This window comes from Pituophis catenifer, unplaced genomic scaffold (assembly GCF_029215685.1).
Source record: "Pituophis catenifer annectens isolate HBS135680 unplaced genomic scaffold, rPitCat1.0.hap2 SCAF_2, whole genome shotgun sequence".
In the NCBI taxonomy this organism is placed as follows: domain Eukaryota; kingdom Metazoa; phylum Chordata; class Lepidosauria; order Squamata; family Colubridae; genus Pituophis; species Pituophis catenifer.
The window spans coordinates 284,286,266-284,303,518 of NW_027256882.1; the positions used below are offsets into that span (position 1 = coordinate 284,286,266).

General features: G+C 43.9%; 1 protein-coding gene across 1 annotated transcript in view; it reads left to right on the plus strand.

Annotated features, from left to right (window-relative positions):
- Nucleotides 1-237: 237 nt before the first annotated feature.
- MEX3C (mex-3 RNA binding family member C) overlaps nucleotides 238-17,253 on the plus strand; it is a 39,773-nt gene continuing 22,757 nt past the window's right edge. Inside the window, exon 1 of the mRNA XM_070938933.1 lies at nucleotides 238-1,693. Within this exon, the coding sequence (XP_070795034.1) occupies nucleotides 238-1,693 (1,456 nt within the window). The remainder of the gene's footprint in view (nucleotides 1,694-17,253) is intronic.

Sequence of the window (17,253 nt, forward strand, 5' to 3'; positions counted from 1 at the left end):
TGAAGACCGACCTCTTTTTTTTTTTTTTCCCGGACCCCAACCGGGCCGGGTTCACGCCCGGTTTTCCCGCCTTTGTGGCGCCGCTTTTTTTTTTTTTTTTCCCCCTTTCTCTTCTTCCCGGTTTTTTCCCTTGGCGCCCCGTCACAATACCCGCCGGGCCAACCCAACAATCCCGTCCCGCCGCCGCCCTCCCCGCAGCCGAGATTGGGCAGAGCCAGCAGGGTGCGCCGCGTGTGGATGCTGCCCGCGGGGACCGGACCGGAGGCGGAGAAGGAGCCAGAAAAGCCGCCGCCGCCGCCGTCACCACCCTCCGCACTCGCCGCTGGCCCAGCGCCCGCCCGTCAATCCCAGGCGCCGCCGCCGCCGCTTCCCGCCGAGCCCCGGCCCCTGCTGCCCCCGCGCGGCCGCCACCCAATCGCCCGGCTGGGGGAGCGGCGCGGGGCGGGGCTGGAGTTGTCCGGGCCGTCACCACCACCACCGCCGCTGCTGCTGCTGCCTGCGGCCGCCGCTTCAGCTGGAGCCGGCGGGGAGAAGCAGCAGCAGCCGCCGCCGCCATGGAACAAAAGAAGCGCTGAGGCGAGCTCGGGCCGTGGCGGCGGCAGCACCAACAGCAGCGCCCTCAGCGTCGCCAGCGGCGGCGGCGGCAGCAGCAACGCCCAGGCCGCCCCCCAAGAGACAGCAGCGGCGGCGGAGGAGGAGGAAGAGGAGGAAGCAGCAGCGGCCGGAGAGCCCGCCGCCGCCGCCGCCGCCGCCACCACAGCATGTCTCCCGGGCCCGCGTAGCCGGAGCGCCTCGCCGTCCCCTTCTCCTCCTTCTTCTCCGCCTCCTTGGCCGGCCATGCCGAGCGGCAGCGCCTCGCCGTCGCCTCCCGAAGAGCCTCCCGACCTGCCGCTGCCGACTGCCCCGCCCAGGCCGCCGCCGGGCCTGCTGCTCCAGTACCACGCTCAGCCGCCTTCGCCGCCGCCGCCGCCGGCTTCCCCTCAGCCGCCGCTGCTGCCGGACACGGGGCTGCTGAGGGAGCGCCTGGCCGGCTTGGGCCTGAGGGAGCGCGGGGAGCCGGAGGAAGAAGACGACGACGACGAGGAGGAGGAGGAAGAAGAAGAAGAAGAGGAGGAGGAGGAGGCGGCGCCTGAGGAAGGAGAAGAAAGAGGCGGCGGCGACTTGGAGCTGGACTTGGAGGAGCCGCCGGAGGACGAGGAAGACGAGGCCGCCGAGGAAGAGGAGGAGGAGGACGAAGACGACGACGACGACGAGGGATTCTTGGAGCCCCGCGGTGGCGGCGTCTGCGGCCCGGCCTCGCTGCTGTTGCTGCCCCCGCCGGCCTCCTCGCCGCCGCTTCTGCCCCCGGGGCTGGGCTCGGTGTTGCTACCGCCGGCGGTCTCTGCTCTGCCGCTCGCCGCCGGCTCGGCCTTTGAGGTGGCCGAAGCCGGGGCGCTGGGCGGGGCGCTCTACGGGCCCGGCGACGATGTCCACGCCGGGGTGATGGCGGCGATGCTCTCGCAATCCTACGGGCCGCCCGGATCGGCGGCGGCAGCGGCAGCAGCGGCGGCGGCGGCGGTGGTAGCCGGGATGCCCCCCGGGTCGGTTTTGAACGGAGAGCAAGCGGCGCTGCTGCGAAGGAAGAGCGTCAACACGACCGAGTGTGTCCCGGTGCCCAGCTCCGAGCATGTGGCCGAGATCGTGGGCCGGCAGGGTGAGTTGTGGCAAGCGTGGGGTCTCGAGGCTGGGAAGAGGGGATTCCTCCCTCGGCGGGTGGGGATGAGGGGAGGGAAATCCTGCATGTCGGAGTGGGGACCATGGGACAGTGATTTCTCCCAGATTGGGGACTCCAACTCCCATCGACCCCAGTTGGGGAGGAAGATGGGAGTCCGATCCCAAAGCACTGGAAGGGCACTGGATGATTTTTTAGAGGTGGTGGGTTGATAAAAGATGAGCAAGTGGAGGAGAAAGGATGGCAGGACAGCTTCCCCCCCCAAAAAAGCTGGAAAAATTGGAATTCCTTCCCCTTACACGTGTTCACTTTGGGAGTTGTGAAGATTTGCTTTGAGTATCTTTTAGCTGTGAAAAGTTTGGGGGAAAGGGTTGGGTCTGAACGGGTGGAAATTAGGGGGCCCTTAAATGAAGAGGCGATCTGGAATAAAATAAATGCTGTGCCCCTCCTTGGGGTGTGGATAAATTGGTGTTCAAAACTTAACTTCTGGGTTGCAGCATTGCATGCTGAGTAAGAGGAAGTTTGGCCTGGATCGGGACTGTTAGGTTGGGAATGTGGCTGGGGGAAAGAAGTAGGGAAATGGCCTGCCTCCAGATCGGATCAATCTAAATTTGACAAAAGGATTTTTAACAGAAGAACATGTCTAGATGGGAGGAGTGGAGGGAAATATGATGAAATTGTAAAGGAAGCTTAGTTTTCAAGGGATGAGAAATGGCCTTGGAGGTAGAACAGCTAAGAGCAGTGACACCTTGAAAAATGGGTGTGGTTTGTAAGGAAAGAACTGGGAAACAAACCTTTTATATCCATGAGGCTTCCACCATGTTGAGCAACATTTGTTGATTGTACTTTCAGAGCAATGGTTATAGAGTGCTAAGGAAACTTGAAATTTCATTAACAAATAACTATTCAGTTACGTGGTCCCATGTTTTGGGGAGGAACAGCCAGACAGAATATTCACAATCCATCCCAATACATCATGACACAAAAGCACAGAAAATAAATAAATATTTGGTATGGGATATATATATATACCAACGAATATGGTATATCCATGTTCTTTGAATGGATAGAAATGAATGGTATGGGATAAGGAAAGGATATATAAGTTTACACCAGCACAATTCATTGTATATGGAGTTGTCATGTAGTGACCACAATTGAGACTGTCAACTGGCAATTGAGTCATTAAGCGATGTGGTCGCTAAATGAAACCATGGCTACTATGCTTGTGATCTGACTTCAGTTTCTTTAGCTTAGAGACCTGTGAAGACTGTAAATGTGAAGTTTGAACTGAATTGAATTGAACCTTATTTGGCCAAGTGTGATTAAATACACAGAGAATTTGTCTCTGGTACAAAAGCACTTGGTGTACATACAAAGCAATAGAATAATCATAATCATAATACAGCAAAAGGGGAGGCGGTAAGGAAGATAATAAGGATAAATAATAATACTAGTTTGGTCGTAAAGTTACTTTTTCATTACTGTTGTTAACTGAACAGTCATTGTATAAGTCAGTTGCTAAGAGAGGACGGCCTGTAATAAATTATTAAATTATAAGTAAATTATTAAATTATAAGTAAATTATTTTTTATGCACAATAGTCTTAGGTCTTAAGAAATAGTTTAAGAAATCTGTATTTTGATTCAGAAGCACCAACTCAATAAAGAGAATCTGGATTGAGAGATTTTTGCGAACTTGCCTTTTTAATAGAGAAGGTGACTGATCTATAACTTGGGTTTCCTTATTCTGCACAGTGTTCTGACTCACTAATTGTGGTTGGATGTTTTCCTTTTTTTTTCTCAGTTGGGAATATTTTCTATCTAGCCTGGATTGTTTCTAAGCAGAATTAGGCTCCTTGTTTGCAAATGAACTATTAGCCTTTCAGCTAACACTGAACACAATCATGGCTGGTTCTTCTGTTTAAAATGAGGAATCATCAGATCAGAAGAATTCTTGCTAGGCAAACAACCACTAAATGAGGCAATCACTAGAGGGAATGGGAAAGGGAAGAGGGAATTTAATTTTCATGGGACTTATCCTTGAATTTTCTTGATGGAAAGCAAGCCTGCAGATTGGGCCAGATGATAGTTGAGCAGAGCAAACGCCACAAAATGAAAGTGGTTTATAAGATGCTTCATGGAGCATGAAGTTTCACCAAAAGTGGCTGTCTAGCTCCTGGGTGGGGATCTGGGAATTAATTCAGACCCCATCCAATTTTTTAGCCCCTGTTCTTGACCAGTGGTGGATTTCCAATATTCTTACCACTGGTTTGCCGCGCACATGCTTGCTTTGCGTGCGTGCCTCCCACGCATGCGCTTTGCTTGCTCGTGCACCTTCTGTGCATGCGCCTGGCTTCAAAAATGTGCCTAAATAGGATGGCATAGAGCCGGGGCGGGTGGACGATTTCTGCTACCGGTTCACCCGAAACCGGTACGAACCAGCTGAATACCACCTCTGTTCTTGACATATATGTCATGTACTTGTCCATTAGCAGTAAAAGTAACTTATTCTGATGCAGTCCATCAAAGTCCATTTAGACAGCCAATTTGGTACAGAGATTAAGGCACCAGACTAGAAACCAGGAGACTATGAATTCTAGTCCCACCTTAGACATGAAACCTTGGGCTAGTTTCTTTCGACCCTAAGAACAAGGGCAAATGACTTCCCAAAATTCTTTGCCAAAAAAACTGAATTATTGTGTAGGTAACTGCCAAGGAACCACACTGACTCAAACCCACACACACACACATATATAAAGCAGAATGCTCAAAAACTAAAAATAAAAGAATAGACTTAATATAAAGTATCTTCTCAATTAACTTTTCCACTTTCATCATATTTATTTATTCAACTTCTATAGCCACCCATTTCAATCCAATTGACAAATTTAGTTGAGACAACATAGAAGAAAAATTCTAAACACACCTGCGCTACTTTTATGTTTTATATATGTAGTTTTTGAAATTAAAGGAGCTGATCACATCCAGCAGTGGTGGGAAATGAAAACCTATATCTAGCTGCTGTTGTGATGGCCTTATCCTGTCTAATATTTCTGAAAGCACCTAAAATGATCCAGAGACTGTGGTCTGTAAGAACCCTCTGCCCTTATACAGTAGGGGAAAAAAAAGAAATGAAAACAGGAAGTAGGAGATTTGTCATATACTGGTAACATGGAAACTGAGTGGCTATATTAAGCAGTGGCTGAAAATTATAAGGACCAAATTTCAGAATAAAAGCAAAATGCCAAAAGAATTTCAAAGGAGAAATAATAATGAGGCCAGGGTAGAAGACAAGGAACCTGAACAGAATTTGTTCTAAAATGAGGAAACTAGCTTTTTTATTTATTTTTTAATGTTTGCCCATTTTTAGTATCAAGTTTTATTGTGAGAACTGGGTGGCTAAAGACACAAACTGGTCACTTTAACTATAGTTACATCTCATCTGTTGGTTTCAGAGGAAGGACTCCACAATTTTTATAGTAAATAAAATATCCACAAATATCCAAGATATATCCACTTTGGGATATATCTTTTTATGGATTAATGAAAGATACTTTAAAAAGGACTTAGTCTAGCCTACATTACATAATACATATTCTGCTACAGACACAAGTACAGAATACCAGGCCAGAGTTCACATCAAAGTGGAATTACAATATTTGGCAGAAGCAACTTCATTCACTTGGTTAAATGGGTGGAGCCTGTCTGTATCCAGTCACAGCATTTCTAGCAAAAAGGATTTCCAGGAAATATGATTGGAAACATTAGAGAAGATGGGTAGACCAATAGTTAGTTAGTTTAGTTAGTTTATTGAATTTATATACCGCCCTACTCCCGAAGGACTCAGGGCGGTGAACAGCCAAAAGACAAAATACATGTAATACAAATGTTAAAAAACCATTAAAATACGATTAAATAATTTGGCCCAGAAAACAAAATTTAAAAACCCCAATTTTTATACGACAAATTTAAAATTTAAAAAAATTAAAAAACAGTTTAAAAAAGAGGTTAGGCCAGACCAGCCTGCTGGAATAGGAATGTTTTGAGGGCACGGCGGAAAGTGCGCAGATCAGTGATCCTCCGTATCTCTAGGGGGAGCTCGTTCTAGATGGCAGGTGCTCCCACAGAGAAGGCTCTCCCCCTGGGGGCCGCCAGTCGACACTGTTTCACCAACAGCACCCTAAGAAGCCCCTCTCTGTGGGAGCGTACTGGTCGGTGAAAGGCTACTGGTGGCAGAAGGCAGTCTCGTAGATACCCCGGTCCTAGGCCATGGAGCGCTCTAAAGGTGGTAACCAAAACCTGAAGCGCACCCGGAAGACCACCGGGAGCCAGTGCAGCTCGCGCAGGAGGGGGGGTCACATGGGAGCGCCACATCGCACCCATAACCACCCGCGCGGCCGCATTCTGGACCAGCTGGAGCCTCCGGTTGCTCCTCAAGGGGAGCCCCATGTAGAGAGCATTGCAGTAGTCCAGGCGGGAAGTGATGAGGGCATGAGTGACCATATTTAATGAATCCTGATCCAGAAAGGGATGCAACTGGCGAATCAGGCAAACCTGATAAAATGCCCTCCCGGCCACAGCCGTCAGATGCCCTTCTAAAGACAGCTGTGAGTCCAGGAGGACACCCAAGTTGCAAGCCCTCTCCGTGGGGCCAACGACTCATCCCCAATAGTCAGTGATGGCACCAACTGACTATATCGGGATGTCGGAAACCACAGCCACTCGGTCTTGGATGGGTTGAGCCCGAGTCTGTTTCTCCCCATCCAGATCCGTACAGCCTCCAGGCACCGGGACATCACTTCAAGGGCATCATTGGGGTGGTCCGGGGTGGAGATGTACAGCTGGGTGTCATCAGCGTACTGGTGGTACTTCACCCCAAAACCACGGATGATCTCACCCAGTGGCTTCACATAAATGTTGAACAGAAGGGGCGAGAGGACCGACCCTTGTGGCACCCCACATACAAGGAGCCTTGGGGTCGACCTCTGCCCCCCTGCCAACACAGACTGCGACCGGTCAGAGAGAAAGGAGGAGAACCACCGCAACACGGTGCCCCCCACCCCTAACTCTTCCAGCCGGTGCAGCATGATACCATGGTCGATGGTATCAAAAGCCGCTGAGAGATCTAATAGGACCAGGACAGAGGAACAGCCCCTGTCCCGAGCCTTCCAGAGATCATCAACCAATGCGACCAGTGCCGTTTCCGTGCTGTACCCAGGCCTGAAGCCAGACTGGAACGGATCCAGATAAGCCGATTCATCCAGGTACTGAGGGAGCTGTCGTGCTACCACACTGAATTGACTTTATATAAAAATTCATATTAGTGTGGGCTGAGAGGAGCGTTCAAAAATCTAGAGACCACTCACACCTTGGAAATTAAAGTGCCAGTGAAATCATAAAAAGAAATCTCAGTGGAGAAAATGTAGGCCTTTTTTCCATGACTCCAAAGGTACCTTTTTTATTATTATTATTATTATTTGATTTATATGCCGCCCTTCTCCGGAGACTCAGGGCAGCTTACAATGCATTAAGCAATAGCCTTCATACTTTTGTATATTTATACCAAGTCAGCTTATTGCCCCCATAAACTGGGTCCTCAATTTATCTACCTTAGAAAGGATGGAAGGCTGAGTCAACCTTGAGCCTGGCGAGATTCCATCTTACTTTAATTGCAGACAGCTGGTGTTAAATTACAGAGCTCTATCTGCTGAGCTATCCAGGCTCAAAAGGCCTTGTATCTTTAAAGATACAAGGCCTTTTAAAAACTTCTTCCTGTTATTAATAATAGTAATAGTGTGAAAGATCATTTTGTCTATAGCACTAATCTATTCTAAAAAAAAGTCAGTACAGGAAAGCAAAGGTCCCTGTTTCTAAAGTTCACAGTTAATTTGAAGTAAGTGTTTCATGAAAAAAACTAACGTTGCTACACTTGACATGCTCTTGAACCTCGTTGTTGGACACAGTTGAGGCATCTGAACTCGTTTTTGTAGCAATTCCAGTGAAAATATATCTTGCCTGTGCACAAGAGCCTCTGAGTTGTAGATTTGAGAGGATAATTTATAGTCCAAATGGAGGCAAAATGCCTGACAACTTTTCTTCGAGCCCATAATGAGTTCTCCTTAAAACAGAAGAAATAGGTATGGCTCTTAATTTTTAGTTTCTCACAGGAGGATCCTGTGAAAAATTAGTTCATACCAGTCATATTTTGTTTATATCATTACATTTTACAAAATTTTCTGTTCACTTTTTTGGGGTAATGATGGTAAACTTACAATTCTACACAGGGCATTTCAGGGTACATTTTTAGCTATAATCCAATAGACCATGGGGTTATATCTATTATAATTATCTAATTCTTATTTCCTTGTTATAGATATAATTAGAAAAAATTAGGGAATTCTGTGCGAAGTTAAGAAGTGTTCGAATGTAAATATATAAAAATTATGCTCATTTAAGGGAGCCTGGCATTACAAGAAAATTTGAATAAATACAATAATGGAGGAGAATTTGCAAAGAGAATTACTTTTTCATTGCCAATATTTGCTTTAAACAACATAAATGATGATTCTGCATCTGGATATCACCAGATGGACAACATTAGCTAAATAATAGGAAACAGAAGACAGAGAAATGCAGTTCAGTCCGAATACAACATTTTCAGATGGTGAAAAAAACCACGAATTATTGGGGTCGTATATGGACTTAGAAAATAAAGCAAAAAATACATGACAGCAAGTTTTAACTGAAAACTGTATATCAAAATATGAAAAAGAGATTTGGTCTTGTGCAAAATAGAATTTGATCCATGGAAAAGTGGAAGTCGAATTTTTTTTTTTAATCCTAAAATTTCAAAGGAAGGAGAAATCTAAATAGTTTTCAGAACAGGCTGTATACTAGTTAGAAAAGATGGAGGGTAAATCTTGAGCAATAAGGATACAGGCAATTATCATTATTCACGGTAATTACATTCTGTGAAAATGCTGCAAATTCCAAATTAGTTGGGCAATTCCAGTGTTTTGCTTCTCTGTATGTCCACAAATAAGTGTGACAGCCCCAGGGATATTGATTTTTTGGAATTACAAAAACATTTTTGTGAATTTGCAGATTGTAAGGGTTGCCTGTATGTGATGCATATGAGAGTTGTATAAGGACAAAGAGTGAGGTGACAAGAATGTGAACACATGGACAAAAATAGGAAGAAAATGAGAGAAGCTTTCAAGATTATCATAGAAATTAGAAGAAAATTTAGATGTAAAATAAGATTACTCAAAACTAATGCTGGAAAACTAATCCAGGTAAATAGAGATAAACTATACTGAAGCCATTTACAGAGAGATTTGTAGAATGACAGAAACGGATGTAGAGAAAGAAAACACTACATTTAGGAACAAATTCCATTAGAGAATGATGTACAGGTAGTCCTCAACTTATCACCATAATTGAGGCCAAAATTTATGTTGCTAAGTGAGAAATTTGTCAAGTGAGTTTTTCCCATTTTACTACTTTTCTTGCCACATTTGTTAAGCAAATCACTGCAATTGATTAGTAACACGGTTGTTAAGTGAATCTGGTTTCCCCATTGACTTTGCTTGTCAGAAGGTTGCAAAAGGTGATCACATGACCTTGGGACACTGCAACCGTCATAAATGTGAGTCAGTTGTCAAGCACCCAAATGTAAATCACGTGATCATGGAGATACTGCAAAACTCATAAGTGTGAAATACGATCATGTCACTTTTTTCAGTGCTGTTATAACTTCGAATGGTCACTAAATGAACTGTTGTAAGTTGAGGAATACCAGTATAAGAAGTAACAGACAGTTTCCCAATAACAAAAGCACCATGTGGAAAAGAAATCCCATTGTTGGAGAAGAAGCAGCTAAAGTGCTGACACCTCAGGATGGACAGGGCTAATTTGCAAAAAGTCAAGAGATCCTAGAGCAGAGGTGTCAATCTCGCGGCGTCACGTTGCCGTCACGTGACGTATCACAATGTTTTTCCCCTTTGCGGAGCTGAGGTGGGCGTGGCCTGCACATGACACATCTAGGCCGCCAGTTTGATACCCCTGTCCCGGAGAATGTGCTAATTATCAAAACATTGCACAAAATCCTCATGTGAACAAAGTTTTTGTTTACATTCTTGCAAAGAAGACTAGAGCCATACATGGAAAATTGAATGTCAAATGATCAGGTAAATATTAGAAAAGGCATATGCCAGTTTGGTATAGTGGTTTAAGCTGCTGGCCTAGAAACCAGGAGACTGTGAGTTCTAGTCCCACATTAGACCCGAGTGACTTTGTGATAGTCGCTCTCTTTGACCAACAGGGTTGTTGTGGGGAAATAAGAAGAAATGTATTTTCGCCACCTTAGGTTATTTATAAATATAATAAAGGTGTGGTAAAAAAAAATCTTTAAAAATTGGATATGGTATTAGGAAACTAATATAAGAATAATGGAGAGAAAAAAAGAATTTTAGATTTACCTATGCTTTACTTACTCCAATATGCCCTTTGATAGTACTGTTTATACCAGAATGAAGATCATATTAAAGTTAATGTGTATATTGGAACATTTGGTTATTCTTTTGAGGAATCTTTACACTGTAAGAGTTTGAAGAAACAGTGATTCAGGATAGGGGAGGGAATGAAACAAGGATGCATTTTGTCCCCATAGCTATTTACATTTACAGCAAATATATTCTAAGAATAGCAGTTCTGGAGGAACTTGACAAGTGAAATTAAAATACGATGTTGAAATGCTAACAATACGAGATGCAGACGGCACCGCTTGATCAGCTTAAAAGCTAAGAAGAGCTCATTAAAGAAGTAAAACTGGAAGATAAAAACGTTAAATATTAAAAAGACAAAGGTAACATCAACTAGCATGCTTTGTGAGTTCAGAGTTGACTGCTAAGAAGTGAACGTGGTCAACGGTTTTGCTTTCTTGGGCTCAAGAATAAATGTAGAGTAGTGTGTTGGAGAAAACAAAATAATTGTAGGTACGAAGAGCATTGTAAACTTAGACTACATCATGAAAAATGAAAGAATTGCTATCACAACAAGGGTCATGCTATCTGAATAAGTCCATGCAATTTTCTTGGCAACGTTTTTAGAAGTGGCTTGCCCTTGCCTTGTTTTAGGGCTCATTAAGCATGACTGGCTAAGGTCAACCAGTTGACTTCCATGTCTAAGACAGTGCTAGAATTCAGTTTCCAAACTCCTAGTCCGGTATCTTACCTATTAGATCAAACTGGCTCAGAACAGTTAAAGCAATGGCTTTTTCAGTGGTAATATATGGAATAAGGGTGGATGTGGACAAGGAGGAAGAAGATAAATTCCTTCAAATTATGAATTAAGAGATAGTTACCAAAGAGTTCCATGATCTGCAGGAAGAACCAGTTGGTTGGTCCTGAAAGACTGTCTGCTGCCTTCTAGCAATTGCTTTCAAGCAGAAACTTGCATACTCCAGACATGATGTGAATGGATAATGAAAATACTACGTGCTTTGCAAATTTGAGGGATATAGAATAAGGGTAGATAAGAGATAAAAGGTTGATTGAAAGATGTTGCAGGGATATCTATGGGAGAATCACAGCTTGTCATTGGGAATCGGTCTAGAGATGAAGGACATTTATCTACCAACAATGCTGGCCAAGTTCCCAAACAATGTAATATTTCCTCATGTAGACATTTTTTCGGCTTATTTCTCACCAGAAGTGACTACATTCTAAGTTTCTTTCATCCACCACATTTCTTTTATGGCCTTTGTGTGTGTGTGTGTGTACAGGCCTGGCTTGTCCCATACTTTTTCTCTAAAATATCTGAATTTTTCATTTTTATTTTATCACTGTTTTCTCTTCATCAGTGTTTCTGAACATCTATGGAGATAGCATTAGCATTAGCAGTAGCTTTTAGACTTACCCTGTTTGCCCCAAAATAAGACCCAACCGGAAAATAAGTCCTAGCATGATTTTTCAGAATGCTCGTAATATAAGCCCTACCCCCAAAATAAACCCCAGTTAAGATTGTCAGCAGATAGACGCATTTAGTACCATATTTCCCCAAAAATAAGACCTAACCAGAAAATAAGCCCTAATGCATCTTTTGGAGCAAAAATTAATATAAGACTTGGTCTTATTTTCAGGGAAACACGGTATATACCGCTTCACAGTGCTTTACAGCCCTCTCTAAGCGGTTTACAGAATCAGCACATTGCCCCCAATAATCTGGGTCCTCATTTTACCAACCTCAGAAGGATGGATGGCTGAGTCAACCTTGAGCCTGGTGAGATTTGAACTGTTAAATTTTAGGCAGTCGGCAGGCAGCAGAAGTAGCCTGCAATACTGCATTCTAACCACTGCGCCACCACAGATAGAAATTCCCTAGCATCGAGGTCCTGGTTGTCCCAAAGGTGCATTTTCCAAAAGGCAATTGGTTTTTCTTTGAGTGTTTCTTTTCCTTGAAAATGTTTTGTTTCTCATCCAAGAATATTTTCAAAAGAAAAAAAACAAAAGTCCAGTTGCCTTTTGGAAAAAGCACCTTTGGAACAGTGTTTCTCAACCTTGGCAGCTTGAAGATGTGCGGACTTCAACTCCCAGAATTCCCCAGTCAGCGGAGTGAGGTCTCTGCTTTTGGTCTTTTATCCAATAAGCAAATTTGGCTTTCAGGAGTACACATCTGTATTTTCCGCAAGTCACTGGTGCCCAACTACACTTTGGTGCTTGACTCCAACACATCTTTAAATAAGGCTTTCCATTTCACACACGTCTCCAGCCTTTGGTTCATACAGACATTCCCCTTGAAGTGGTCTACCCGCCATAAATTCAGTGGTTTATAATAAATACTTGCATTACCAATCTTGTAAGCCATAGTATAATGGTGTGGCAAGAGATTTGTCTTATCTCTAAGAAAAATTGAGATTTTTTTTCAGAATGGCTACCTGCTTTTCTGATACCCCTAACCAGGGGTGAAATCCAGCAGGCTCTGACAGGTTCTGGAGAACCGGTAGCGGAAATTTTGAGTAGTTCGGAGAACCAACAAATACCAACTCTGGCTGGCCCCAGAGTGGGGTGGGAATGGAGTTTTGCAATATCCTTCCCCCAGGAGTGGGGAGGGAATGGGGATTTTGCAGTATCCTTCCCCTAGAATGGGGTGGGAATGAAGATTTTGCAGTATCCTTCCCCTGCCACGCCCACCAAGCCATGCCCACAAAACCAGTAGTAAAAAAATTTGGATTTCACCACTGCCCCTAACACTTAATTCATATTACCATACAGATCCATGGCTTTTGTATAAAGCAAAATCGGCTTCGTTTGGATAACATACAGAGCTAAAACCAATCCTTAATATGAGCACCAGCACAGTATACTGAACCAGCCCGAGTGGCATAGAATTGTCACATTCTTGTAGTTTTATCTCCCAACCTCTCTCTGTCCCTCCCAGATTATACAGGTCAGCTATCCTCCTTCAGAGGAACATCTTGTAACTGGACTCGAATACACTGAGCACAATTTCTATTTAACAGGAGGATAGTTGCACATGTAACATTCTTGGTAAAACACCGAGTGCTCTCATATCACCGCTGGCTTTCTAACCTCATCTATCCAGTTTTGGCTCAGGGAAACAGGTGCTCAAATCCTCCAATTTTCTCTTACAAAAACGTTATCATAGGAGAATAAAATGTGGCAGCTTGTGCATTCTTGAGCTTGGGAGAAAAATAAAGATTGAAACTAATCCGAGAGGGATATGTTGCTGCAAAGTTGCCCGGGGAGGGGGGGGCACCCATTAAAAGCTGGTGAAGGAAGAGGGAGAGGTGAAAGAGAGGTAAACACAAGGAGACCAGCTACAGCCTGCGGTCTGGGCTAAGGAAATGTGCTGATACAGGCAGTTCTGCCAGTGATTCCTGCTCAGATCATCTCTGGTTTCAGAGTCCTTTGGCACATGCTGGCTGTAGATGATACTGCTTTTGTTTGGCAGCTGTGAAAGCTGAAAGTGGGACTTTCTGCATGTTTTTAAAAGTTAGGCATATTTTAATGAAAGTTTTTTTTTATTTAATTCATTTTTAACATAGTTCTTTTTATTCCATCTTCCCTATTTTTGTAAATCACTCAGCCCTCACAATGTATTCTTTTTCTTCCTCCCTGTTTTCCGCAACTCTTTTAGCTGAGAGAGAGTAATAAAATCACCCAACCGGCTTTCATGCCTAAGGCAGGACTAGAACTCACGGCCTCTTCGTTTCCTAACACTTTCTAGCCTGAAAATCTGGTCATAGGTTATTGCAGTCATAAATTGAGGCACCCACAGACGTGGGGTTTTTTTATATACTTTCTGTGATGGCCATTCAGCAAATCACAGTTGTTAAGGAAAACTATTATTCCGATTAGATGCGGTTTTGGCGGAAACCAGCAAAAAAATGGTGGAAACTAGGAAGAAATATTGCAAATTATAGCCACATGACCATAAGTTGCAACCAGTCATAAAGGCAAGCACCCAAAATGTTGTAAGATAACCACAAGGGGCATGAATTTTACAACAGATGGAATGCTTTATGGGCCCTAAAGTGCACTCATTCCACAGCCGTGGTTACTCCAAACAATTATAAAATGATGGTCATAAGTTGAGGACTTATGCTTCACTTTATGTATCAAGCTATAATTTTAAAAAACACCTGAAATATTGTGTTGTATGTTGATTGAAAATGATCAATAGTAGACTCTCAAAAGTTATTAATATAGGTTTAGCTCTAAAATATGTTACACCAAATTTTATTATAAATAGACTTATCTAAAATATTTATACTCGATCCTTTGATTCTTGTTTTTTAAACATTTACAGGCAAACATAACTATGTGGTCTAATTTAAGACTGTTAAACTCTAGTTAAAGCATTTTCAGAATTGTTCTAATTCGATTTTGAGGCTAAAATAGATTTAGATTAAACTACATCTAAATAAACTGTGCTGGTTTCCTAGTACTATTAAATGTAAGGCCTACATCTGTCTCAGTACAGTAATTATATGCTTCTGGGTCATTACATTTTCAAATATCTGCAGTTTACCACCTGCTCACGATAAGTATGTCTACATTAAAATAAGTCATTGACTCAGAGATCCATTTTAAGTTACAGATTTCTACAACCAATCTAGAGAAGTGATTCATAATTCAGAAACAAGTCTTTCGGTATCTGCCAGAAGGATTGCTTCACTTACAGTCAACGAATAGTATTCCCAAATCAGAAGGCATAGAAAGCCATATTTCGCTTTTTAAAAAATAATGCTGAAGGGTCAGCTCCAGACCATATAGAGACAGCTTGGGGAGGGAGCGGGAAACCCAGCTGGCTTAATTAATTATACCAGATCCAAACACGGAATGCCTCAAAAAATGCTGAGAAGCAATGAGGAAGGAAACCGTAACACAATGAAAATAGCACAGACTGCTCCAGCCGCCAGGATGCAAAACCCACAAATAAAAGATTGAAGATTGAGGTTGTACTCATCAGCGTTGTTGTGGGTTGTGCTGGGGAGGCCAAGAGGTCAAGGAAAGGAGACCCCAAAACCAGAGACGCCTCATTTTCTGTGCTACATGTTTGAAGTGTTGCCCCTTTGGTCGGTTTAAGTTGAACACGTAGAAAATCACTGTGCCCCAGTGTTGTGCCCCACCCCATTTGTATAATCAAGGTTAATTACTTCAGTACTTTTTTTTTTTTTTTGCTCATAATAATTACATTGTAAGACTAGCTAAGCCAGTATATCTTCGTATCTGGCATTCAAATCTGCAGAAAATGATGCAAGTTCCATTTTCAAGAGCAGGGGAATAAAAAAAAAAAACACTGATTCATCTCGTCTCCTGATAGCAGTAGGAAGCAAGCTTCACAGGGTTTGCTGTATAAATTTTATTCAGTCCTTAGGTATAGATGGATCTTTCCTTGAAAGAGAATTTGCTTAAGCATTAGTTCTTTTAAGTGTTAGCATAAGGATAAGTATGGTTTGGTAACTTGGTGTCTTTCGGATGTACCAGCCTATGAGCCTTTGCCATCTGCCATTAAAGCTAGGATGTTTGGGAATTACAGTCTGAATAGCTGAGTGATGTGTGGGTGCGATGCATGCTTTTGAATCAGTCTTGATCTCTGGCCACTACATGGACAAGTCTTTGCAATTTTCTTGGCAAGATTTCGGAAGTGGTTTGCCATTGCCTGTTTCCTTGGGCTGAGAAAGAAGGACTGGCCCAAGGTCACCCGGCTAGCTTCATGCCTAAGGTAGGATTAGAGCTCATGGCGTCCCAGTTTCTAGCCTGGTGCCCTAATGACTGCACCAACCTGGCTCTCATTTAATTGTAAGTAGTGTGTGAAGTGTTCTATGTATGGAACAAACACTTTAAGGTTGTGATGGCGAACCTATGGCACACGTGCCACAGCTGGTACGCAGAGCCCTCTCTGCAGGCACACGATTCGTCGCCCCGCTCAGCTCCACCGCGCATGCTGATTTTTGGGATGCGCGGGGGTCGGCGCATGGGGGAGACACATGCGCATGCACAGGGGTGGGTTGCGCGGGAGAGCCAGGGACGGGCAGGTGCAGTGTGCTCCCCCCCACAGCCCATTTTTGGGCCCAGGAGGCTGCAAGGAGGCCTGCTAGACCAAAAACAGGCGGGGGTGAGGCCCGCCCCCCACAGCCCGTTTTTGGGCCCAGGAGGCTGCAGGGAGGCCTGCTAGACCAAAAATGGGCGACGGGGGGGGCGTGCGTGCATGCACAGGGGCGAGGTGAGCATGGGGGGTCATGCAAACGAGGGGCGCGCATTCCATTATGGGTTTCAGCACACGAGAAAAAAGTTAGCCATCATTGTTTTAAGGTAATCCATGCCTGAACCAAAGTGTGCAAGTGTTGTCAGGTTTTTTCATTTGGCATAGAAGAACAATGTGTGCCGCTCTCCTGTTTTGGGCACAAACAGTTCAGAGAAGCAAGGAAAAATCTAAGTAGGTGAGAGAAGGAAGGTGCAGGGAAATTCAGAAACAGGAAGGCCAGAGAGATTGGCCTTGCTAGGAGCTGCGGCAGGAACAGTGTACACCAGCCTTACCACTTACCTGTGCAGTTTCTGTTTCATTTGAAACCCGAAACGAGCAAAGAACTATTGTTAATTCTAAAGGTTTGGTACAATGTCCAGAATGTGATAATGTATGATATCCATGTTGCATGGCTTTAGATTTGCATAGCTTCAACATTACTTCCCAAGTCAGGAATTTCATGTAAGCAAATGAGTTTTTTTTTTTTTTGATTTTTTTTTTTTATTATTTATATGCCTCCCTTCTCCGGAGACTCAGGGCGGCTTACAATGTGCTAAGCAATAAGAGTTGAGTGATAGAAGAGAGGATGCTCATACCATCCCTGTTGAATGTCCCATATGGAAATAAAACTGGCTGCCAGGAGAGGGATGAATCTCTCTGTTTTTCCTTTACTCAAGGCAGTGACATTTTCTTTACAATGACTGGTATGCATAGGCTTTATGTTTATGGAGATTTTTCAGTCCTTCCATTTCCCACCATCCTGTCAGA